At 29.6% G+C, this 27,844-nt stretch overlaps 1 protein-coding gene and 1 long non-coding RNA gene across 3 annotated transcripts; both read left to right on the forward strand.

The window, feature by feature from the left end:
* Window positions 1-6,398: 6,398 nt before the first annotated feature.
* On the forward strand, window positions 6,399-6,868 carry LOC124420368. The gene is made up of 2 exons (XR_006941154.1): window positions 6,399-6,467; window positions 6,525-6,868. It is a non-coding gene; the product is annotated as an uncharacterized LOC124420368 (long non-coding RNA).
* Window positions 6,869-11,568: 4,700 nt separating this feature from the next.
* On the forward strand, window positions 11,569-27,833 carry LOC111684079 (large neutral amino acids transporter small subunit 1). Of its 2 annotated transcripts, XM_046952224.1 has the most exons (5): window positions 11,569-12,276; window positions 12,475-12,775; window positions 25,353-25,571; window positions 25,643-26,238; window positions 26,311-27,833. In XM_046952224.1, exons 2-5 carry the CDS (start codon window positions 12,511-12,513, stop codon window positions 26,695-26,697), a joined length of 1,467 nt encoding a protein of 488 aa, XP_046808180.1. In that variant the 5' UTR covers window positions 11,569-12,276; window positions 12,475-12,510; the 3' UTR covers window positions 26,698-27,833. The 2 variants fall into 2 exon arrangements, with proteins under 2 accessions (XP_046808180.1, XP_023301966.1); XM_023446198.2 differs by having other exon boundaries at window positions 11,569-12,775.
* Window positions 27,834-27,844: the final 11 nt, after the last annotated feature.

Genomic DNA, 27,844 nt, shown 5'->3' on the forward strand with positions numbered 1-27,844 from the left:
ACTTTAATAGTTTTCCAATATAAACGAATTTTTGGAATTATATTATATGGGAGGTGCCACGCCGCCTGCTGCTAGACCACCCTCTTTTTGTTCTAAATAATCATATTGAAACAAAAGTGCCTTCGGTAATGTTTGAGGACTTTCAGACATACATTTAATATGTTTTTAATATCGGGGATTGGAATATGCCACGCCCACTATAGCCATTCTGCCCATTTTGTCCATAAATTCTAATGGATAACAAAGTTGTCCATACAAAATTTTAGTACTCTATATGCGACTTTTAATATTTTTTTGTATGTTGGCGTGACTTCTAGTCCACTTGAAATTTCAAAGTAAAAAGTATCCTATAAAACCTCTTCCCGACATACAGAAAACACTGAAAATTTCAAGAAAATCGGTTCAGCCGATTAGAAGTCTTTAAACTTCAAACACACATTCATTTATTTATATACAGTGGTTGACAAAACAATGGAAACTTTTTCAAATATTTTAGAAATGGTTGAAATTTACTAAAAAATTATTAATTTATTTACAAAAATTAACAAAAACATAATTAATTAAATTCAGAAAAAAGAAAACCTAATATCTATTATTTATTATTATGGTACTGACAAAAGATTGGAAACTTTTAAACTTTTACAGAAAAGAAGACTCTTACTAAAAAAATATTCAAAATAACAGTATAAAAAGCATCGTTGTTTACTGTTATTTCAAAGTATTCTTCATTTTGATAATTTTTTATTTTTTTAATTTTCTTGCAAAACTTATTTTTATGTCATTATTTAAAATTTCTAGATTTTCGGTTTAAAAAGCAAAATAAGAAACGATTTTAATGCTTCTTTTAATATTTTGCCTAATATTTGTTGATCTGTGATTAATATTTAATAAATAAATCAACACTTTCAAAAATTTTAAAAAATTTTCAGGGAAAATTCAACATATAGGTTGAAGACTGCTCTAATACAGGATAATTTGATGACAATAGAAATCGAAAAATTCCAAAAAAGAACTCTTTTAGGATAGTTATTAACAAAAAGTTCGAAATAAGTACTCCTATTGTTAATCACATGGAAAATTAGACTGGCCTTGGTTGTTCGAAATACGTACTCCTATTGTTAATCACATGGAAAATTAGACTGGCCTTGGTTGTAGTCGCCCTGCGGGAAAACGTCTTAGTTTTAGAAAGAATCGGTCTATTTGTCTACTCATTGCCAAAGATAACATAAACAGGTCGAATTAATATGAAAAAATATCCTTTTTATGGACGTGTCCAAATTTAGTTAGAACATTTAGTTTTAGGACATTTGTGAGGTGGCCAAAGAGGAAAGATATTGGACCCGAATAATATTAAGTTTAGCGGTGCCAAAATTATGGTATAGAACGATTTTTTAGGGCAAGGTATTGATCGAATTCAATTATAAGAAGGTACTATGTATGGTATAAGGCAGAGATCCATAAAAAAAACAATGTATTCTTCCCCTGTGGAAACTAGGCCCGTAGTTTGGAGATTTAAAAACGACAATGGTTCAACCTTAAAGAAAATCTATGGAAAACAGTAGTTCCAAGATATGGTCTCAAAAATTGTCCTTTCAGGCCGAATTTGAAGAACGATTTTTAGGATGCGGATATAAGGGAATAGCTAAATTTTTCAAATGATATTTTTTATCCAATTATTGATATACTTTAATCTTGTTTTATTTTTATACCCTCCACCACCATCAGTGGTGATAGAGGGTATATATAACTTTGTCATTCCGTGTGTAACACCAAGAAATATTCATCTATTCTGGGTCCTTATCAAATTCTGAGTCGATCTAAATATGTCCGTCTGTCTGTGTAAAACACGCTCACGATAAAACGAAGCAATAGAAGTTAACCAAATTCACCCAAAATGTTCTTCGTTTTCCTAAGTTGTTTGGTATTGAAAATGGGCAAAATCGGTTCACATCGGGAAAAGTTATGAATCAAAATTTGAAACAACCTCGAAAAAAATGGGCATTTTTTACACATTCTGATGTAATTTTCTCGAAAATTATGCAAGATAATTCCATAAAAATCGGCATACATTCGTTTCCATACAAGAGCTTAATCTCTGCGTAAAATCGCTAGAATCGGTCCACAATTTCATATACCTCCCATACAAAAGTACAAATTCCCGGAAATATGGTTTTTTGTTAATAACTTCCGTCGTAATGTCGACATCTTCACAAAATTTTAGAAATTAAAATTTTGTGACAATAGAATTTATACAAAGGAAAAATTGTTTGAATGCACAAAACTCATTACTAAATTCAGAAATCGATATAAAATTTGGTACAAATTTTGCTCTTATATACAGAAATAATACAATGAATGATTTTTTTCGATCGGTCCATATTTGGTCATAGCTCCCATATAAGGTCCCCTCCCGAATATCACTTAAACGCGCATAACTTATTACTAAATTAAGAAATCGATATAAAATTTGGTACAAATTTTGCTCTTATATACAAAAATAATAAACTGAAAGATTTTTTGGATCGGTCCATAATTGGTCATAGCTTCCATACAATTTCCCCTCCCGAAAATCACTTAAACGCGCATAACTCATTAATAAATTAAGATATCCATATAAAATTTGGTACAAGCATTGTTCTCACATATAGAAATATTACTATGAAATCTTTTTCGATCGGTCCATAATTGATCATAGCTCCCATACAAGTTCCCGCCCGAAAAACACTTAAACGCGTATAAATCATTGCCTAATTAAGATATCCATATAAAGTTTGGTACAGGTATTGCTCATATTTACAAAAATATTACTAAGAATTTTTTTTTCATCAGTCCATAACTGGGCATAGCTTCCATACAAGGTCCACTCAAGAAAATAACTTAAACGCACATAACTCATTACTAAATTAAGATATCCAATCGATCGGTCCATAATTGATCATAGCTCCCATATAAGCTCCCTCTTAGAAAAACACACATACAAGGTTCCCTAACTCATAACCAAATATTGATATCCATACATTTAGCAAAAATATTGCTCTTATATACATAAATTCATAAAATTGTTTTACGGTCCATATTTGGTCATAGCTCTCATACTAGGTCCAGAAAATCACTTAGATTCACAATATTTATTACCAAGTAATGATATAGATACAGAATTCTGAAATATAGTCTTTATATACATAATTGGACATATCTCCCATACAAAGTCCTTTTACGAAAATCTCTTAAACGGACATTACTTATTACCAAATAAAGCTATTGATACATAATTTGGCAAAAATATTAGTTTTGTATACAAAAATTCTTTTTCTCCTATAGTAGGTCCAGATCCTAAAAGTGCATTAACCTTTTTTAAAAAGCACTATCAATTTATGTTGAATAAAATTTTGTGTAGAATAAAATTATATATGTATTTGTATTTTGAAAATCTCTAAATCTTTCACACATTCATACATGCAAGTTACTAAATTTATAATGTTCAATAAATTTTCGAATTGTAATAGATTTAACTTTTGGGATTTTTTCTATAAAAGACATGAGAAAACTTATTTCTACAAATATTTGATCAATTAGAAAAGTTATAACATAGAAGTAGCTGGTAGAGGGTATTTAAGATTCGGCACAGCCGAATATAGCACTCTAACTTGTTTTCATTAAAATTTTTGAGTTTTGAGTCCTCTTTTGAAAAATTAGAAAAAGTTCCCATTGTTTCGTCACGCACTGTATATAGATATAGAATAATCTATATTATCTAGTCCATAATACAAAGTATAGTCTAAAATCTATTACAATTTAGTCTATATAATATATCTAGTCTATAGCTTAGTCTATAGTATGCTATGACAATCCCGAAAATCCGAGATTTTTCGGGATTAGTAAATCCCGGAGTTTGCAAAAAAAAATCCCGTGATGTTTTTCCGTATTAGGATATCCCGGACTCCAGAATTTTTCAAAATAAATCCATGAAATGAATAAATTGATTTATTTATTTCGTTTTTAACACATCAAAATGTAGGTCATAGAGCCAAAAAGCGTACACATTCTATTTTAGTATCAATACTTTGCAATAATTTGATGGTGGGTATATCATTTCGCACGGTCGAATCAACATTTACATATATTTCAATATTAGAAGATTTTGCATTTCATTAAGGTAAATTAACTTGTTTTGAATGTTTATACAATTTTAAATAATACGTATGTATGTAAAATTTCAAATATTTTTTAATGAAAAGAGTTTAAATTTTGATGTTCGAATAATTATATTGGTTGGTCTCTGTTATAAATATTAGTTCGCATGGAACAGTATTAGGTGCTTACTAAATTGTTGATATTTTTGATATTTATTTTAATTTAGGAAGTATGTAGTAGAAAAATCCCGGAATTTTTAAATGTCAGTCCCGTTTGGCATCCCTAGTCTATAGTGTAGTCTACAGTCTAATCTGTAGTGATGTTAACAAAATTAAGTGAATATTTATTTATTTTATGTTTTAGTAGAAAAAAAATTATAGTTACTTTCACTTATCTCGGTACTTTGTATTATAGCTTTATCGGTAATTTGGCTAATTTTGGTATCGGTATTATAGTGGTAACGGTAGTAGTTCTGAAAAGGTATTTTAACGTTAGCTTAGATAACGGTTGCCAACCATGAACAAATATCTTGCTGCGTGATAGGTAGATTGCACCGACAATCTAAATTTTTAAAAAGCGTTTATCACAAATTTATAAATAAATTTCCTGCAGCTCTCACATATACCCAGCAAAAAATAATTGATGTCATACTTTACAAACGACATATTAATCACATCTAAAAATGCGATATTTATTGCTTTTATAAACCAAATATTTCCTTACAAATGAAAACCAAGCTAAAAGAGAGGAAAGAGATGTCGAAAAGTCACTACAAATAACACATTCGAAGAACATCAAACTTTGGTGAAAAACCAATGAAATAACGAATTCGGTTTATTTTGACATCCAAATATCGGATTTTTATTGCATCTATGAATAAGATAAGATGTAGTTCATAGTTGTCAAAAATGAACAACATCCCTCCAATGACACGCTTATGTAAAATTCATAGGTTTTTCACCTAAATTTTTAAGTACTTCAAGTATGTTATTTGGTGTAAAAATTCTACTTCTTTTTCCTCACTTTTTTTTGCTGGGTAAGGTTTCATTAATTACTATATGTATGTTACTATGTTTCAGAAGCCGTCAGTTTTGTTCTAGAGAGTGAATTTTGTTTTAATATAAATTAAATTAATCCAAATATATCAAGAAAATGCTCCAATTAACATTGCAAGGAATACGTAATCCAATCATGCATATCATTAAACTTATCCCAGAACAACTCCTTTGCTAAAATGATGGAACCAATTACATCCAATATGGAACGATGTTAAGTCTTGAGCAAAATGCATCCAGTAATACTTTGCAGGGGAGCAGTTTTAGAATTACCTAAATAGATCATGTACTCTAATAGTAGATATAAGTCCATTAGTTAAAAGTTTCTTTTAGTGCTTCGTTAGGCTTACCTTGTAACACTATAATCGATGTTTTCACCGAAATTAAAATTAATACTTTAAAGTTGTTTTTAATTACTCAGTTAATTTAAGTCGCTAGTTTATGCGCCCAATGGAGCTTTTATAAACTTGAATAAGAAATGCAAAGTGTAAGCAGCTGATCAATACAATTTGTAGAAAAAGTGTGTAGTAAACCATTGTTAACTTTAATATTCGTTTATAGATTTTTGACGCTACTAGGTCCAATCTTGAACAAAGCATTCTACTATATTTTGGGTATATACGAACTTAGGTAGAGTTTTGTAGGGGTAACCATACTACCAGAATCTCTACAGATGGTTCGAAAATGAAGTGTGGTATTGGTTCTAGGGTCCTCTATGAAGAAGCTGGGATAAGTACCTCTCACCATCTTTCAAAAAACTGCGGGGTACTAAACGATCTCAATATTCTTGGCAAGATAGAGAATAATATAGAAATGTTGAATTAATCGAAATAAGGGGATTAACGTTCAAGTCATTTGCAGAAGGGGATGCATAGAAATAGAAACCATTATTTCTATGCGTACAGAATAAATTACATACACCCTCCCCACTAAAGTAGTGTAGGGTATAAAAGCAAGCTCATTATGTATTCACATACTAGGAAAGGCTAAAATCCAAAAAACATGATTCATGAATGAATAATTTCTAGTTTACCATTAAACAAGTCCTAACGTGTAGAAGAGAGCATTAAAATATTTTCTCTATTTTTATAATTGGAATATACATGTATGTATAAGTATTCTCCACATCCGCTATAATGTAAGTATAAGAGATAAAATAGCAGAATGTGTGATAAAGAATATCGGAATATTCTATGATGAATTGTGGGGGTGTTTATTTATAAAGCAAGTTCAAGCGATATGAACTTGTTTTTAGTTATACCTCCCTCATACTTTTTCGTAAGTAAATTACACACAAATTTTATTGCATTTGATATTTTAATAGACATAATTCAGTTCTTTTTCAGATATCCATTGTGATGGTTACGTTCCTCGGAAATCATCAAAAAGTTTTTTTTTTAAATTTAATAATTTGATGATGATCAACTTATAAATATACATAATATAATTAAAATATTTATTAATCGGCTCAGTTAATTCAAAAAATAAATATTGTGAAATTAAACAAATATTAAAAATGTGAAATATTAAAACTAGTGAATACGCAATAAAATTTAACGGAAACAAAAAATATTGAGCATATAAATACCACACAAAATGACCAATTTATATACATACAAATTACATATATCATTATAGTATATATTTATGCAAAAATATCACATTTGACAAAACGTAAATTGAGTAAAAAAAAAAAAAAATAATGAAATTAAATTAACTAATTGAATTATGTGCCTAAAAGAAGTGTAAAAAATAACACAGAATGTGTAATATTTAATCCATTCAACCACAACAAAAATTTCTTAAAAGCAATAACAGATTTATACGATTATTCATTTAGAATTTTTCCCAAGATTCAATGATAATTGTAAGAAAATACTACAGAAGTTGTGATATAAAATACAGATACAAAATATAAAAAAATGTATGAATAAAAAATATATGTATTAATAAAAATTACCTATGGAAGTGATCCATCATTTCCATATGTTTGTTGGTTGTTGTTGTGTCCCTCTTTTAGTCTAGTGATATTATTTATTTCTTATTATACTTTTTATTATCCTATACTGCTATTTACTGGATTCTATGAGTATATACTATACGATATGTAATTTTATTAATAATGAACTCAATTTGCAAACACACATCGGATAAAATATAGAAATTACTCTGCTGTATAGTTGGATCAAAGACTAGTACATTTTATAGTAAATGTAGTATTGTTGGCATTAAATAGTGTCAGCATTTAAACGAATTAAATCCATTTTTAGCTTAATTTCTCTGTCTTTTAACAATGTCTTGTTTTTTTTTTTATTTAAGTCTGTGGTTACCAAACTTAATCGAATTTCTATTAAATTTGTTTAAAGAAGTAAATATGTACACATATATCATAGGATATGATAGATCATGTCACATATTAACTTTAACAGTGTTTTAAGTAGATTGTAGCGGTTTTATTCATCCAGTTTCTATAATGATCTTTGAAATAGACTTTTCGTAAATAGAAAAGGTCGGAAAGTAGACTTTTTTTGTTGCATAATTTTTGAACAAAAAATTGTATTTTTTAAGTTCATTCTTTAATATCTCTGGATATTTGTAATATAAATGATTTCACTCAAATGTTATAAAATGATTATTAGCGTAGTAAGAATCATTCTAATCAACACATCGTAGATTAAATCACAAAAGCCCGCTGAAAACTAAGCGCATGTTATTTCTATACATGTGACATTTTGAATTAAATTATCACAGCATGTTAATACAAAAAAAATTTAGTACGTATAAATAAATATTAGTACCTATGGATGTATGTATAATATAAATCTGATGCCATTATAATACACCATCTAAACCCATTTCTTTATTAAAAGGGTTTAATGTTATTTATATCGAAAACACTAACGATTGATGCAATTCGTCTAATATAGAGTACTGTATAATTAACATTCTCTAGCACAAGATCAATTGTTTATAAAATATTTATTTTCCAATACGCCCCAGCAAAAAGAGAACTTCGAAAGAAGCGAAAAAGAAGTAGAACCCACTCCATGGAAGTACTGAAAAAGACCTAGGATGGATGTTCTTTTTATTTGATTTCAAATTCACTACATCTGAAGTCATTATTAGGAACTAATTTTTATATTCTTTTTTTTGGAAGTTGTTAGGGAGTGTATTAATATTATACATAGAATACAACTAATTTGACTTATTTATATAATATTAATATAAATAAATAAATTACACGCATCAAACAACTCCAAACATCACTTCCACAGAAGGTGATAAAATGTTATTCTTTTGGAAGTACTTAATTTTTTTTTACTGCTGAAATGAGTGACAACTATTTATTATAAAGGATGCAATTGCAGCATACAAATTCATTGAAAATACTTTCAGCTTTATTTTACTCTACAAATTTTAATTATTTTTAATATTAAAAAATAGCTTTACTTTTTCGTCTGTCATTGGGTACCAGTAAATTGGAATTTCTCAACTTGCAATTAATGCAAATTAACTTTTTTTATACATTTTATGTTGAGACACATAAAACTAACAAAGTTGAATGGTTTCGCCTAAACTGTATAATGGATTTAATAACAAAAACAATATATTATTATATATTTAATTTCAACTTTTTGTAATAACAGATACATGATCTCAAATATTACATATAAATATTATACATTTACTGAATTAAGTACATGGCAAAAAATATTCCATTAGAGTGCTTCAAGATTGTATTGACGTATAAGAAACAGATCCTAGAATTGTTTTTGTCTGTTGGGGACGGAAGATTTTTCCTAAATTAAAACAATTGGGATAGTACATCATGAGTAGGTTATAAATCAATTTCAGTCGTTTGAGACAAATTTTAAAGTTCAGTTTGTAAGGGGGCTAAGGTCATTTAGGGACGATGTTTTCCCTGTGCCAAAAAACACAAATTGAACTTGTGAAACATACAACCAAACAAGCCGATAAGTCTTGGCTTCATAGTTCATTTGAAGAATAAATCAATTTTCGGAAATGTTTTTGAGAGCAGTCTAATATCCATAGGCACCGGCTAGGTCAACGACATTGCACTCTAAGTTTAATATTAATATGCATTTTAATGTGAATATAAGTAACATGTGTAATTTGATTTATTAATTTACCATGTTAAATGTTGAGCATTTAAAATACTCATATTGAAAATTGCATATAAGCTTAATGTATTTAATTTCATTTGAAAAGTATTCGATGCGATAAATTATTAATTTTGACAAACATTTTAAATATATATTCAGATATCTCAGCTATTCCTCTGAAAATATTCAGCAAAAAATCAAATCACAACTTTGCAAAAATCGACACTTGAAATTTTGCTAAAATGGAATAAAGGCATTTCCATATATTTTTGATGAACATGTTCAGAAACAAATGATTTTACATGTAGGGTATTATATGGCAGACTCGGCCGACTATAATTTCTTACTTGTTATACCCTTCACCACTTTAGTGGGGAGAGTATATTGGGTTTGTGCTGATGTTTGTAACGCACAACAATATTGGTCCTATATACACCTTAAAGTATACCAATCGGCTCAGAAATCTGAGTCGATTTTGCTATGTCCTTCCGTGTAAACCTTGAAATCAAACTGCACTTCAATGAAATTTGGTACATAATTGAAAATGGTAAAGATCGGTCCATTATTTCCAGTAGCCCCCATGCAACTGAACCCCTGAATAGGGCTTGTAAACCTTGTAATCAAATTACAGGTCGCAATTTCGGAGATAATTCAATGAAATTTGACACATGATCTTCTATGGTACCGTAGACGAAGTCTGTTGAAAATTGTTAACATCGGCCCATTATTTCACCTAGCCCCCATACAATAATTATGTTTAATATACTTGTATGTCGACAAAAAGTTGAAAAACCTAGTTATATACTAGCCTTGATGACCCTCAGAATTTTATAATTTTAGGACCTTGTTTGACCCTAGCTCATATAAAAAATCCCTTCAAAATTTTGACTTAAGTGTCCACAGTTTAATTCAACAATAAAAAGCTTAAGTATATCTGAGGCAAGGTACAATTTAACTTAAATATTTTATTATGAAAACAAATTTACATATTACTTTTTGTAAAAGGTGTAGCGTATTGTATTGTGGGCATCGCCCGACTATAATTTCTTACTTGTTTTTTTAAATTATACCATATCATATCCGATTGATATACTTTAAGGTGGGTATAGGATAAATATTATTGTGCGTTACAAACATCAGCACAAAACCAATATACCATCCCCACTAAAGTGGTGTAGGGTATAATAATGTTAAATTGTTAAAAGTTCTTGTAAAATAAAAAAAAAATGATGAGCATATGCGACTGAATTATACCCATATTACCCATATGCTCAAAATTGATTTTATTTACAAGATTTCAAGGTATCATAAGTTAGATACCACCCTCACGGTATGCCTTTCTCATAACATTCCTTCTTGGCCTATGTGTGTTTTACGATTTTATGTTATATTACTTATACATATCTAGCATGGCCTCCGGAGGTGGTGGGTTCGATTCCATCCCGTGGCACTGGTTAAGGAGCGCACAACAGGCCCGATAGAGGCCTAGGTGTATTTTTTCGGATTTGATGTGTATACATCCTCCTTTCAAACTAACTAACTATATATACCTATCATAATACAAATTCTTCTGCTAAATTTCATTAGGACTAATTCTAATTAGAGCCCCTAAGATCAATTCGTCGGAAAATTTCGTTATAATATTCTTTTGATCTTGTATAATACCTAGTACCTACATTCATCCTTCATAATTAATATGGGTATCATAGTATGTATGTTAGGGTTAAATGTTAAACTTAGATCATAGCTTTCTAATATTTTACGATAAAAGAGTCAGATAATTTTCGTTAGATCATTACTTCTTTAATAATGTTTTCCTTTAATAGTTAAGGCATCGCATGTGGTTATCGCTGATATTATAATTCATGTTCAAAATAAAAGGTGTTTTGTTGATTTTGGAGAACAAAAATGTGTAAGTACATGTACTCATTCTCCCATTGTGTTATATACTCATTATTTTTAGAAGCATTAATTCTGAAATGTGTGGTGAATACAATAATATTGTTGTGACTTGCTGCTTGCCATTCGGCTCTGTGTCTGCTTCTATGTAATCATGTCTATTTGTGTATTTTTTACAAATTCTCTTGCTGTGTACTTATGTATGTATGTTTGTCCGTCTGTCTGGCTCTGTATATTTGCAGCTGTAGGTATGTTCGTGTTTAATTGAGTATTTTCTTGTTGTTCGAAAGAAGTTGTGTTGTTTGTTAAGGTTGAATTAGTTTGATATTAGCAAGCACTATGAACGGTTGTTAGTATATAAGATTTCGTTATAAAGAGTCGAGAGTGCACTTTTGTTTAGCGACAAGAAAGGAGAAAATAGTTTGTTAAATCAATGGAGTAATGATTTAGTTGATTTATTTTTAATTCATTACATTTGTTTTTACATCATTTTATTCTACAAATATTTTGGTTTAATTACAGTTTGTTGAAATATTAACTGTTTACATTTTAAAAAATTTAAAAATTATACTTTATTTAAATTTAACACGTGTTACCTTTTGACTGCAAAAACAACAACCACCACAAATAACTAAAACTTGAATAAATATTCTTTTCATGGCAAAAAAAAACTAGATAAAACAAAACTTAAGACACAATTATAAAAACTAAAGAAAAAACTTAAAAACAAAAGAAAAGAGAAACATGTGGTTTTAATAAGTTAAAACCAAGTTTGTGTAAAAAATATTCTTTTATTTTTATGTGTTAAATACAATACACGTTTTACAATTTCGGTTTAACAAGAAAAAGTAAAAACGGTGAAAATACAGGCGGCCTTTTGAAGTTGAAAACGTCCATTGAAGTTTTAAACGTAAACGTGTAATACGAGTCGGTAATAATTTCACTCATAATTAAGCGCTCTCACTCCATTCGTCCGTTCGATTGTTTTGTTTGAATGAAAAAAGAGAAAAGCTGATGTAATTCCTGAAGATATTTACGACAAACCAAAAAACAAACCTCAAATCGTAAGAAAAGTAAAAAAGAAGAAGTAAAACAACCCGCCAAATCATACAACTTCCTTTTTTGTTCGTTAAAACACATATTCAAACACAACCACCAAATCCAACCAACCACATTCTCGCACATCCATATACACGTCTTTTTTACCAAAATTTCTTTCTCTAATTGGACTTTTTAAAATTTAAATTATGGCTCGCATTCAGGCCGGTGATAATTTAGTACCGAGGCAAGTGTTTGAAATGCCCAGTACTACTGCTGTTGCAGACAACAGTAAAGATGTGCAAAACTGTGATAGTTCCAGCCAGGGCTCTGGCGTTAAACTTAAGAAACGTATTGGCCTTTTAGATGGTGTAGCCATTATTGTTGGTGTTATTGTTGGTGCGGGTATTTTTGTCAGTCCCAAAGGTGTTTTAAAATATTCCGGCTCAATTGGTCAATCGCTTATAGTATGGGTTCTCTGCGGCATACTAAGTATGGTGGGAGCATTATGTTACGCTGAATTGGGTAAGTTCAAATCATTTATAATAATTATGATACTTATTTTTAGTAAAAAAAATCATAGAACGTAAGAATTTAAATGTAATCTATAACAACGTTGTTGCAAGCTGTAATATTCTAAATCCAAAAATATTTTTTTTTCGCGGCAAATCGATTTTTTAAAATCCTTCACAAATAAAATTTACATTATTATTTAATTTATAGTCTATATGTTTGGGTACAAAATTCTTTAGAAGTTAGTAAACCAATGTGTCTAGCATGGTTACCATGGTTTTCAGAAAACAGTAATAATGGTTACCAGAATTTTTGAGATTTGCAGTGACCAGTAGGGTTCTACAGTTGAAACGAAAAGTCGACTTTTCGACTTTTTTCATTTAGTTAAAAGTCGACTTTTCGACTTTTTTCATTTTATGAAAAGTCGATTTTTCAACTTTTTTCATTTAAATAAAAGTCGACTTTTCGACTATAAGAATTTTATAAATAGTCGACTTTTTGACTATTTTCGACTTCTTTCTACTTTTTTCTGACTATTTTTTGACTTTTTTCGAGTTTTCCGACTATTTTAGAGTTTTTGACTTTTTTCCACTTTTTTAAAATTTTTGACTTGTTTCTACAATTTTCGACTTTACTACTTTTTCCGACTTTTTTCGACTTTTTTCGACTTTTTCCGACTTTTCGACTTTTTTCGACTTTCTTCGACTTTTTTCGACTTTATTCGACTGTCAGACTTTTCGGCTTTTTTCGACTTTTATTCATAAAGTCGACTTTTCGACTTTTTTCACAGGCGATAGTCGAGTTATCGACTTTTTTGGAACAAAATAGTCGACTTCGACTTTTCGACTTTTTCGGACAAAAAGTCGATTATTTGATTATTCGAAAGTCGATTTATAGAGCCATAGTGACCAGTAATGATGGATACCAGATATTTTGTGAGGCCAAGGCGCCCTAGCTGATAATTTCCTCGAGACGATAGGATACCATCTCATCCTCATTCTGACAATTCTGCAGAAGTTTTTATAAGGATGACTAATTCTTTTTTCAAATTCACATTGATTTGTAATGAGTTAGACAGTTCTAAGTGGGTTCAAAATCTAATATTTCTGTTAGATATACGATACAACCTTTGCCAATTTGGCGCTCTTGATCACTGATACTGCAATCTAAAAGTGATTTCAGTATAAAAGTCTTCAATGCAGATGACACCATCATCTTCTTTCGTTTGTGTTGGATCGATCTGTATACACATGGAAACAATTATTAACTGGAAGGAGGGATTCTTAAAACTCCTTCAAACTAGAAGATTTACTAAAGGAGTTGTTCTTAGAGCTCCGGTAATGAGAAGAGCTTTTTTAAGATGTTTCAGTATGAAGCATTTTCGTCACTAAACGACTACCCCATACAGCATTATTATTTTGACTTTTGATGTTTTACAAAGTACATTCATACTTCAATATAACTTTCTAACTAAGATAACGGCCTTAAATTTTGCGCCATCCGGAAGCTTCAATCCCTTGCCATTTAGTCGAGGAGGATGAAAAATGATAGATATTTTATTTGACGGTAAATAATACAAGTTCCGTTTTATTTGGATTTACACTAAAACCACATTTAACGTTCTGCGCACCTTTAAGACAAAGTTCTAGGCGATCGACTATAACTATTACATGGTCGACATACGTAAACGTTTTTAGGCCAATAAATTGTAGTTTAACGACTAGATTGTTCACGATTATATTGCACAAGAGCAGGGATAGTGTGAAAATCTATGAAATGCATTGTGCTTCTTTTTTAGAGATTTGTAATTCAATAATCATACACATAATTGTTAAAGTTCCTAAACAAAATTAATTACTCTTCCAAATTATTAGATGATATGACCATTGTAATATTAATAGTATTCCAAATTTTGATGAGTAAACATATGCATAACTCATATTTTCGAAAATTACTTTAATTATATCTATAGCAGGGCGTGAAACGGTTGGATTTTTTCGATAAACATTATGCGTCATTTAACATTTATAAAATAGTGGATGGTAATTAATCAAAACTCTTTAAAAATATGCACACATTTATTTATGTATTTGAAAGAATTTGACCGTTATAAAGATGATGAATTTGTCACTTTTAAAGTGTCATTATGGACTTTGTGACATTTTTAATAAACATATTAATTAATTTTAAATACCGACTTCTTGAAAATAATCTTTGTAACCCATGAACTTTATGCCATTATGCTTATGGACATTATGACACTTGATGGTGTTTATTAACGTCTATTTACATTTATCACAACGATTAAAAAATTTGTGTAGGTATAGTCAAATAAATAATCAGACATTGCGGTAAATATGTATGTAATATATGTAAATAAAATAACGAATAACATACGAAAACAAGTAAGAACACTTGTCATTTTAGTTTTCTTTTCTTAAGGTTAAATTTTATTTACATAATTATATTTAAATGTTTTTTAATACATACATAGTAGGGTTTCTAAGCGGGAACAGCTCGGGAAATTCCGTTCAACGATATATTTATAGTTTTTCAATGAATATAAGATACTTGTAGGAAATACTACTGGTAATTATTTTACTTAATGTAAAACACTATTTAAGTCCGTATTATTTGAATTTATAATGTTATCGGCTTAATATGCGTCTCGAATAAATATGAATTCCTCCTCTGGATATCATTTAATCGTAAATAACTCATTACCAGGGCAAGGATTTTCATGCACTAAAAAATTAAAATATGCGCTTATAATATGCACTATAAAATGGGATAATATGCACTAAAAACATTTCTTTGAGAAGGTACACATCAATATATATTCAGATCTTAAGTTTTTGACAACAAATATACAGGTTTTAAGGACTGCTTTTTGTGATATAATATCACTTTAACGAAACCACGATCTGGCGAATGACAAATATAAGGAAAGAACTTAAAAAAGTATATATTTAATTTCTGAAAGTGAATTATGAACATGAGAGAGACGTAAGAACAAAATTTCATCAAGTTTTCTTTTTATATGGACACAGATGGACAGACTCAGAAATTGAACCGCTACTTTAATGTCCAATATTTTGAACGTAGCAGACCAAACTCTAAAAACATTTTGCACTATTGTGGTTTTAAAAATTAAATAAAACTATGTAAAATTTCATAGAACCTAGTAGGTATTTTGTTGTCGAAATATGTTGATATTTATTAAAAAACAAGTAGGAAAGTATAGTCGGGCACGGCCGACCATATAATACCCTACACCATGAGTATATTTTTAGAATTTTTATTTTTACGTTGAATATTACCATAATTCCAAAATATTTAAGCAATTTATTGATAAAAAAAAACTAAAACTTCTAAATGAGGCTTTATATAGGTCAAATATGGGCCGATCCTCGGTAAATTTGTGAAAGGATATATTTTTAAATAACAGTTAGTTTTGTTGAGTTTCATTGCGATACAAATGGTTACAAGTCAATTTTAGACGTTTAAGACATTTTTTGAAGGGGGGTTTATCCTTACGAAAATCTGCAGTGTCATTTATACTTATATAGCCAGAGAGATAATAGAATATTTGACGTAATTATAAAGGCATATAAAGTTCAAATAGGGAGGTACGGTTGTATGGGGGCTAGGTGAAATAATCATCATCTTGAAAATTGCGGCCTGTACCTTGCGCACAAGGTTAAATGGACAGCCAGCCAGCCGGACAGACGGACGGACAGGTTTTAATCGACTCAAAAAATGATTCTGAATCGATCGGTATACTTTAAGGTGGGTATTGGACCAATATTTTTGTATGTTACAAACATCAGCACAAACGTATAATACCCTCCCTACTATAGTGGTGTAGGGTATAAAAATTCGAAATATGTAAATATCAAATTTGTTGTTAAAATATGAAATACAGAGAAAACATAACAATTTGTTTTAGAAAAATTAAAAAATATGCAAAATATGCTATAAAAATGTTGGAAATACGCAAAATATATGCATTTTCAAGCAAGATATGCAATTTATGCATTTATAACAAAACATGCAAAAATATGCAACAACAAATCGATGCCATTTTATAGCAAATTCTTTGATTCGAAATGAAAACTAGTTAAAAGTTATTTTTAGTTACTGACTAAAAACATGCATTTCCATAGAAATCCTTGCCCTGCTCGTTACATAAGTATTATATCGACATTCAATTCTACACAAATATGGTTTGTATTTATATAGTACATACATATGTATGTGTGTATACATACAAATCATTCTGCTACACTTTTTCTGGATGGGTCAATTATTTATTTATTATTTAAGCTTTCATAATTTATAAAAAATAAATTTCTATAAATAATCGACGATTTAAATTAATTAGCTAGTTTTTTTATTAAAACTTTTAATAAAAAACTAGCTTAAAGGTAAAGGTTATTATAGATATGAAAAAGCTAACTTCTTTTTAAAAAGTTAGTTAACACTGAACATGAAGCAGATTCTTACTACTAATCTCTTCTTAGGCATTAATAGGTTAATTTTAACTGTTCTGTTTAGCCCGTCTCATGTTGCTAGGTAAAAATTTCGACAAAATAAAACGTAATGACCTAGTGTCTGTGCCATACATATAGAATATGATAAAAATTTACATAATCATCATTTTCTTTCTTACATAATATTGTTTTTGTTCACACTTAAAACTGATGATTCATTAAATTTTGAATATAAATGTATGTATCTGTATTTTAGTTTCAGACTAATTAACACAATAAAGGGATTTGGTTTAAATTTTCATTAAAAATTACAACAAATTTTTATTTAGCTGTTGCTATTTGAATATATAACAGAATTAAAAACAAATGATTATAACGTTTAAAGGCAATCTTTTTAATTCATTAAATTCAAGGTTAAACATTTTTGGAAACTAATACTTCTAGTATGGTTTTCAAATTTACAGTGACCAGTAATGATGGATATCAGATTTCATGATTAATGATCGAAACTAGATTACCTAGTTGTTGTCTATAAAGAAATACTAACGAGTTAGACAGTTCTACGTGGGTTCATATGAGGCCACAAAGTTCTAGCGATCAGGGAGAACCATCGGTCCTGAGCGTTGAGATATAAGATCACAACAAATCTAAACTTTATATTATAAACTTGATTTCATAAAAATTTCGGACTTATTCATTCTAAGAAATCGCGTTCAAGAGAAGAAATATTCCATCAATATTTCAAATACTAAAAACATAAATCTATGATTGCTTTTCTACAATACCCCTTCTCAAACATGCAATCTACAATTACACTATGAGTAACTTTTTAAGTCATGGTTAAATAACCATATACAGACACCACTAAATGATAAAAGACGAAAAATAATAAAACCCGTGTCTTTCAGTTTTGCCCAAAGTCATGCCCTTTTTTAGTTATAGGCCCTCAAATATTTGGGGCCTTGGTGTTAGTTTTGAAAAAAGTGATAATATTCTTAGGCTCATATCTTGCAAACCGTTCGGAATTTTGATCTAATCTCTGAGGGAATGTTGTTGCTCTTATCACAAAGAAAAAAGTTGTGAACATATAAAGTCAAAAATATTATCTTCATGATCAGAATCGTAAAAATTATTTTTTATTTACATCAATTTAAGTTCCCGTGGCCACTTTTTAGGAGGAATACCTTTAAAACGATGCGTTTCAATGAACTAAATACGGGAAAAATAAAAAAACTTTTCTTGGAAAGGTCCTCTTGATCTCAGTGCAAATTATTTAAATTATTTTTTCTGTAATCTTTTGGAATTGGGTGTCAAAAATTCTGCAAATTTGTCGTAGGAACAATAATTTAAATTGTTGTTAGTGTATTTCTGGTCCCCAAAATGACTTTTATTGTATTATAAGGGGCATATAAATTTCAAAAAATTCTGAAATGGACTAAATCAAATACCAAATAATTTTTGGAATACCTATTTTATAAAAAGCAAAAACAAAATGCCTATCAAACCCACTAAAAATCATTTTATGGACCAAAAATATTCTGCAATTTTTTTTAAATTATTTTTCCCATAATCAGTTGAAAATTACGGATTATTTGAGACCCACTTCAAAAAATCGAAAATGTTTTATTTATAAAATTAAACTGAGGTCCACAACTTAAAAGAGTGCGATTTGCATGCCCAGATCCATTAACATTATAAACATAATACTAATACTTTTTTATTATTTTTGTAATAGATAGCTTTGTATTAAATAAAATTTCAGGAAACTTTTCACTTTTTCGACATACCTGTCATTCCCAAGAAGTTCATATGTTCTAGAAAGTTGTTTATTGAGATCTTAGGTACATTTTTGTAGTTAACTGTTTTCTTAAATTTTAAACGGTTTGCTACTTATAGGCCTGAACAATAAAAAATGTAAAACAAATTTAATTTTTGTAATTCTGGTAATGTAGATAAGGTTTTATTGACATTATATAAGTATTCACAATATTGGTCCTTTGGGATAAGAGTAACAAATTTTCCTCGGAGAGTTAATCAAAATTTCGAACGGTTTGCAAGACATGAGCCTAAGAAAATTATCACTTTTTTCAAAAATGCCACCTAGGCTCAAAATCTTTGGAGGCCTATTATTGAAAAAGAGCATGACTTTGGACAAAACTGGAAGACACGGGACTTCTTATTTTTCGTCGTTTTATCATATATGGTAATTTTTTTCGTGTTGCACTTTACACAAAAACATTATCTAATGTTTTTGTAAACATGTCAGCCAGTTGATTCACAGTTCCTATAGGTGCTTATATCTATGTATTTAAATTTCTTGGTCTCAACATTTAACGCCATACAAATGCATCCATTGTTATCATTATAAATTGGTACAGCTTCATTTTTTATTACTTTTCAATTTTGAAGTATACCACGTAACTAAATGGCCTCTGATACAGGAGAACTTAATGCAACATATTATGCTTCATTTAAAGATGATGAAACTGTTTATTGTTTTCTACTTGCCCAGGATACTGTGCAACCATATTCGGTTTTTGTTTAAATATAATTTTAACGGCAACTTTACTGGATTACAGTCCAACATTGAGAATTTTTCGAAAACTTCATTGATACTTGCTAATTGTTTTCGCCATCAATTATACAAAACGTCGGAATTTCCTATATAATCAGTAACCATCCTTTCTGACACTGGAATATAACTCTCATGTATAGACCGGAGCTTTGAAGACTATTTTGGAGAGGGTGAAGGTACTTATCGGTGACAGTAGGGTATCCAACTCACTGGAGCACCCTCGCAACGTGGGTGTTCTATCGATACAACAATGGAACTTGTTCCCGAGACCCGTATATTCTTGCGTAACACACGTCTTTCTTCAAGAACACACCTATTTGTGATCGATTGGCCAGTTTACCGCACAACGTATTACAGGGAAAATTCATTCTTAGAAATAGAATTCGCAAAAATTCAGAGAATGCGAATGTGAAGAAGTAAATTAACAATTCCCATATGCGAAAGTGAGCTTTCGTTAGGTACTTCCTTAATTATCACGCAAACAATGAGTGGCAATGTACCAACACTTTCATTTTGATTGCCCATTACTAATATAAATAATGTTGGTTGTGATTTGTTGGTTTAATTAAAAATATTTTATTAATAATTTAAAAAGAAAATTTAAGACAAACTACGAAAAGTTTACAAGAGAGTGAAGAAATATGTATTCAATTTGATTGCTTTTCTACAATAAAAAACTTAAGGACATGAAATCTCGAAATTCTGAGGATTCAGATTTACTGCAACTCAATCCTTTATAAAAGTATACTTTCATCCACGGTGCGTAAATTTTCTCAAAATTAGTTAGGCTGTGCAGTCAAACGAATGGTCGTAGCTAGAACGTTTTAAAATATTACATACTTGTATGTATGTTTAAATTTTTAAAACGGCTAAAGAGTAGGCTCTACAATATGTTTGTACACAAAATTCATTTTGTATAAATAGTTACTGTTTAACTTATTCATTATCCATGCATAGTATATCTGAATAAAAATCGTGTTTGTTTACATTAACAATGTAAATGAAAATAAACTTGGAATTTTATAACGTCCATATTTAAAAGTTTAGATATTTACATACATATGTATTTGCATTCCTTCCAATTATGATTTTATACCGATTGTCATCTAAAAGTCAGTTGTCATGTCAAACTTTTCTCCGCATACAAATACAATATGACACATATTATTTGCTACCTGTTAAATGAATTATCCATATTTATAATATTGATTATTTTTTTTACAAATATGTAAAATGTGTTTATGTTGAAACTGAAAAATGCGGGTCAACATGATAAGTAGTATTTGTATCTGTCTTGATTCACATATATGTTCACACTTATCAAATATTTCATTGACAATGGTGGTAACAATATTTAATAAAGTCAAACATTTGCCAAATATTTGTTATGTGTGAACACACAAATACTTATATCTCAAAAAAAATTTCCATACATAAAAATGGGCATTACAAATATGCATTTCTTGTGGTATCGATATTAAATTCTAATTTACAAGGTCATAGCAAAAAACGTCACATTTTGTTATGTACTTGAATGAATACAATTTTGTTCTAAATAACAACAGATACCAAATTTTAATAAATTTTCAATAAACCGAGCAATTTATCAATAAATGTAAATATTAATTAATTTGATAGAATAATTATTTTTTAGAGCCTATTTGATAAGACAATTTTTAGAGTCAAATATGAAATGCTTCTTATAAGATCTGTTAACAAAATTGCTAGGAACAACCACAACAAAATTTTCTATTTACGCAGCTAAAATGGTTTTAGACTGAATACAAGTATTTCTGTAGGGATATCAAATCTAACGGATTACATCAGTTATTTCCAAATCCTTCCTCCAGAGAAATTTTAATTTTATTATCACGGAAAATTCCTAATAACTGAAACTGTAGAATGAATGTATCTTACATTGGAAGATAGAGCCAGTGTTTGATAGGGTGATAAAAACAAAGCTCGATAAAGTCGCATGACTTATCTCCTGATACTAAGTCGATATTATCTATTAGGAATGACCAATTAATTACGCAGGCCAATAAAAACTCTAAAACCAAGTTACTCTTTTTTAATGGATTGTACGTGCTGAATCCGAATCTCTAAATCTAATCTAAATTGTAATAATCAAATAATTCGGTACTCAAAAAATTATATAATCTTTTCTATACCATCATAATGCTCAAATTAACATTGAGTGTGTTTGAAAATATACTAATACCATTAGTTCTAGACTTAGATAGTAATCTTAGACCCAATTGGGTCCTTTAGAACCATTTTATTACTTTATTATATTATTATAATAAACCAGATATTTATTGTTTATTTTACAAAACTTAACAAATAAAAATTAATACAAATTATTACTGATTTTTTTTCTACATTTTAACCAAATTTTGTTCTACATCACATGCATTACATATATTTGGCGCATGTGCCCCACGGGCAGTTCTGGGGCTTAGTTTTATTTTTTTCGTGCTTCAAATTATATTATCGAAAATATTATTATGTCTTATTGTTCACTATTACAGACGTTCTAATACTGACCAATATTTTTTTCTATCACAAAAACAATAAAAGTTAGTACAAAAAGTTCACATGGTGAAATATTTTCACAGCCCTTTGAAAAACAATTAATCATGTCTGCCTCCCATCATATGTAAAGTTAATGTTTAAAATTTTCAGGGATGATAGATAATCGATAAACGAAAACAAATTTTGATAATGCGATATAATCGATTTTATCAGTTTTCAAGTTATTCGCTTTTGCAGATGTGCCCCTATGACGGATGATCCCCCTTCTACCCTACTTGTGTCTGCTATTCTAGTATTAGTACTAATAGAATTAAGACAATTATAGCTTCTTTTCCTACAGGGTAACATTAAAAAAACTTAAAATTCCAATTTATTCCCACTCCAACGTCGTCTTGTTCCTGGTTAATGGACAGTGTACTTTTAGTAATGATCACGAACATTTGCCCAAACATTTTCTTTGCGTGGAAATTATGGTTTCATAATGAAACTAGCAAAAAGCAATTATAATTTTAGGATTAGGTTGATAGAAGGATGTATACTACATCAAATCCGAAGAATAACACATAGGCCACTAACTGGACTGTTGTGCGCCCCTTATCATGAAAAAAGGGAACTGAATAAATTATTTTTTAGTGTTCAGTAACACAGTTTAATGAACTTAATTCCTAAGAATTTTCCAATTAGTGTTAGCCAGGGATGTTATTTCCAGAATAACATCACTTCCCAGATACTTGGATACGCGCTCGCTAGGAAAAACGGAAAAACTCTACCGATATTTGGCATTTTGTATTGTATTCTAGTTTGTTATTTCCATCGAATTTTAAAGATAATTTAGGAAATGTTATAATTTGATTGTGTTAACTAAATATATGATTGATTAGACTTTAATTTTATTCAAATTACTTTTTAAGTGAAATGTCTCCCACGGAGACATTTTATCATATGTATGAATGATAAATGTGAATACAACACTATCACTTCTAAATAAAGAAATGCATCACCATGTTTATTTTTAGTAGATTTAACTCTAACTAAAATCGAATTCTTAAATATAAAGTGTATGCATTCAAATAACACACAAATAAATTATTTATTTTTTGGATTTTGAGAAATTTCTTTTGGGGAGTCATTCCTTTCCTATAAATATGTTTTAACATTTACACATCTTGTAAACAAGGAGTTGTCAACAAAATTATTAAACTATATTGGATTTTTAATCATGTTTAATGAATATTTAAAGCTTCAATTGAAATAATGTCACCACCTACAATATATATTTTTTGATATTACACGTATTTTACGCGTGCTATTTTAATTGTACTTATATCAGTTACAATTTGATAATAAAAATGTATATTTTTACGCTAATTTTACTCATGTAAAAAGCACGTAAAGCGCTTATAAAGTTCTATTTATTAAATATTTTTATCTCGTATCACTGAGAAATGACAACAAAATAACGCATAAATATGTATATTAAATGATTTCCGTCTGTAAGGAATTTAAATTTGGAAAAATTATATCCACAATATACATGTAATTGAGATATTCGTTGACGAAAAACTAATTTTTCATCGCGTTTTTATAATTGAATTGTGGACATTTAAATAATTTTCCGAAGGGGCTTTGTTTGAGAGAAAGGGTCAAAAGAAACCCCCCAATCATCATAAAATTTGGCAAGGTCAATAAGACTTTAATTAAACTTAGTTGTAAGATATAATTACATTTAACATAATTATAAGCTCAAAAAGCTTTACAGGGGCTACGTTAATAATGTAATGTAATTTAACCACATACGCCAATAAAAGCATACGTACAAGACTTATTAAAATTGCCTATCTATAGAGTGCGGACAAAAGGTATGCGGACGGACTATAGTGGTGTAGGATATAAAAACTTATAAACATTGACCAGTGGAGTAGTCAGTTTACCCTGGAGATATTTAAACCAATCCAACAGACTATAACTCGTAAATTAAACCTTGTTATAATATATATATTACATCAAATCAGGCGTGTTGTGCTCTGCTTATCATGGAGCTGAATTAATTGTTTTTCAGTGTTCAGAAACTCAGTTTCCTGAACGTAATTCCTAAGAATCTTCCTATCAGTGTTAGTCAGGAATGTTATTTCCAGAATAACATCACTTCAAAGATACTTGGATCTAACTTCGACAATCGGACCTGTTGTGCGCTCCTTTTCATGGAGCTGAATCAATTATTTTTCAGTGTTCAGAAATTCAGTTTCCTGAACGCAATTCCTAAGAATCTTCCAATCAGTGTTAGTTAATTATTTCCGGAATAACATTACTTCCAAGATATTTGAATCTAACTTCGACGAATGCCTGGCAGTGATAAAGAAAGTTCACTGTCCTCTCCACATGCTCTACATACGTCTGAATCCGCACATCCAATTTTGCATAAATGTGCTCGTAATCCTTTGTGTCCACTCAGAATACGTACTATCATACTAACTTCAGACATGCTCATTTTGAGGAGATTTTTCGTCTTGTTCTCATTAGGGTCACCCAATAGAATTTTCGTGGTCCTTCCCACTGTTTCATTATTTCAAGAGTACTTATGGGATTCTCTCACCCATATTTTTAGTTAAATTTTTGTTGCGTCGAATGGTTTTGCGTTTGTCAGATTAACTGCCTCGAACTCCCTTTCCTTTAAAGCTATTACATTCTCCCTTTCGTTACTGATTACTCCCGAGCGGGTTGGTACCTATATGATGTGAACCTTACCTCTGGGAGAATAAGTACTTATGCCTGGAAGCGTGTGTATGATTTGGTAAACGGTGGTATATTTCTGCTTCAATATATAATCATACTTTAGTTTTTAGAACAAAAATACAATTATGTGTTATTGTTACAATAAACATAGAATAGTTGTAGTAACCATGACGAAGCATATAATTTCTCTGCGTATAGCAGCTAGCTGTATAACATGATGAGCTAAACCTAATTATTTTTTATTTAATTTTAGGTACCATGATACCCAAATCTGGTGGAGATTATGCGTATATAGGAACAGCATTTGGTCCACTGCCAGCCTTTTTATATCTTTGGGTTGCCTTGTTAGTATTAGTACCTACTGGCAATGCAATTACGGCATTGACATTTGCACAGTATCTTTTACAACCATTTTGGCCATCCTGTGAGGCTCCTGCTGAAGCAATACAGCTGCTGGCGGCTGTTATAACATGTAAGTAAAAATTCTTATAAATATTATGACAATTATTGATTGTATGTGTATATCTTAATCAATTTTATTAGGTATTCTAACCGTTATTAATTGCTACAATGTTAAATGGGTAACAAGAGTTACCGATATTTTCACTGGCACCAAGGTTTTTGCTTTACTGGTAATTGTAGCAGCTGGAGCTTGGTATTTATTTGCGGGCAATACTGAAAACTGGAATGAACCTATGAAGGGGACACTCACACAACCCGGCTTAATAGCTTTGGCTTTTTATAATGGTCTATTTTCGTACTCCGGTTGGAATTATTTGAATTTTGTAACAGAAGAACTCAAGGATCCGTATAAGAATTTACCAAAAGCCATTTGTATATCCATGCCCGTTGTTACCATCATTTATGTAGTGGCTAACATTGCCTACTTTTCTGTACTAACTCCTGAAGAAATGTTGTCCTCCAATGCCGTGGCGGTTACATTTGGAGATAGAATGTTGGGTTTTATGGCCTGGTTGATGCCATTCTTTGTGGCCTGTTCAACTTTTGGTTCATTGAATGGTGCGATTTTTGCCTCATCACGTCTGTTCTTTGTTGGTGCTCGTAATGGTCATTTACCCGCAGCCATTTCCTTGATAAATGTAAATTGTTTAACACCTGTGCCTTCACTAATATTTCTGGTAAGCAATGACTAGCTAATTATAAACAACTTTTAAATAAAACTAATTTAATTTTTTTTCTTTTTCTCTTAGTGTGTTCTAACATTAATTCTATTGTTCATAAAAGACGTTTATGCTCTCATCAACTATGTAAGCTATGTGGAAGCTCTGTTTACTTTAATTTCTGTTTCCGGTTTATTGTGGCTACGTTACAAACAACCCAAAACCGAAAGACCCATACGTGTCAATCTAGCTTTACCGATTGTCTTCTTAATCATCTGTCTGTTCCTTGTGATCTCATCGTTCTTCCAATCACCACTTGAAGTGGGTATCGGCACTGCTATCATTTTGTCTGGCATTCCAGTCTACTACATGACAATACATCGACCGGTTGAATGGCTCACGAATATGTCACAAGCCATTAATATGTGGTGTTCAAAATTCTTTATTTGTATGCCAAATCAAGAAAAATTTGATTAAGTTTTTTTTTTGTAATGCTTTAGAGATTAAATTATTATTAGTAATGAAAACATAAAAGACTAATTCAAATTAATATACAGCATTCTAGATTGTGTTGTATGTTTAAATTTGTTGAAATATATACATTTATGTACAATGTATACAAAACGTAGATATTTACTGTAAAATACATAATGATACTGAAGGGAAATTATTAGAAATTGCGTGCCTTTTGCCTCGCAACAAAAAAAAAACACAAACACACACAAATCATTTTTCATACAGACAGTGCTGGGTAAAATCAATTGTAAATTAAATTATTAAAATAACAAAATTATTACAAATTTTTAAACTAAGTCAATTCAGTTGTAGTAACGGTACAATTATGTTTTTTTTACATAATTTTTTTACAAAATACTTTGTTACACCAAATTTTCTAAAAAAGAGGACCTTTGCTTTTGTTTTACACAGCACTGTAAAAATATATGAGAACATGTCGTATATCATAGAAAGTAAGATTTATATGTTGTTTTTAGAAAACGTGCGAATACTTTCGAGTGACAATTTTACTTGTAATTTGTTTGTGTTACAATAACAAAATGCAAGTAGAAATTTAACACAAAGTACTCACACGTTAACTATAAACAACACATTAGTATTTTACATATTATTTTAAATATTTTGTAATTATTCTTGCATTACAATTTCTTATTGTTTTTCATTTTATGGAAAACTTTAGACTTATGTTGCACCAAAAAACATTTTTTTTATTGTAGATTAAAATTTATACTAAAAATTATAATTTATGTATAGTGACAAGCAAAAGTGTATGTAATATGTTTTATACTTTACATTGAATAATGAATTATTAACACAAAAGAAAATGCAAAAAATTTGAAATTTCTTATTTAATTTTTCTAATTTAAATATCAACTCTAATCATCATATTAAGTTTCTTGCTTGTCACTTTACTAAATGCCTTAATACCTATTTGCATATTACTAAATATTTGTACTAAAAATTATGTAATTTATTTTTAATACTTAAGCGTTAGTACATACATACATATATTATGTAAAATTCTATTAAAAAGAATTGTATTCTAAAAGAATTAAGTTGTACAACTCGAAATAAAATGTATTTGATAGAATTATATACATACAATATT

This window comes from Lucilia cuprina, chromosome 5 (genome assembly GCF_022045245.1).
Source record: "Lucilia cuprina isolate Lc7/37 chromosome 5, ASM2204524v1, whole genome shotgun sequence".
NCBI lineage: Eukaryota > Metazoa > Arthropoda > Insecta > Diptera > Calliphoridae > Lucilia > Lucilia cuprina.

Coding starts and splice junctions, on each gene's coding strand:
- LOC111684079 (XM_023446198.2), top strand. CDS start 12,460: ATGGCTCGCATTCAGGCCGGTGATAATTTAGTACCGAGGCAAGTGTTT. Junction 25,572..25,642: donor GCTGGCGGCTGTTATAACAT/GTAAGTAAAAAT, acceptor CAATTTTATTAG/GTATTCTAACCGTTATTAAT. Junction 26,239..26,310: donor TGCCTTCACTAATATTTCTG/GTAAGCAATGAC, acceptor TTTTTCTCTTAG/TGTGTTCTAACATTAATTCT.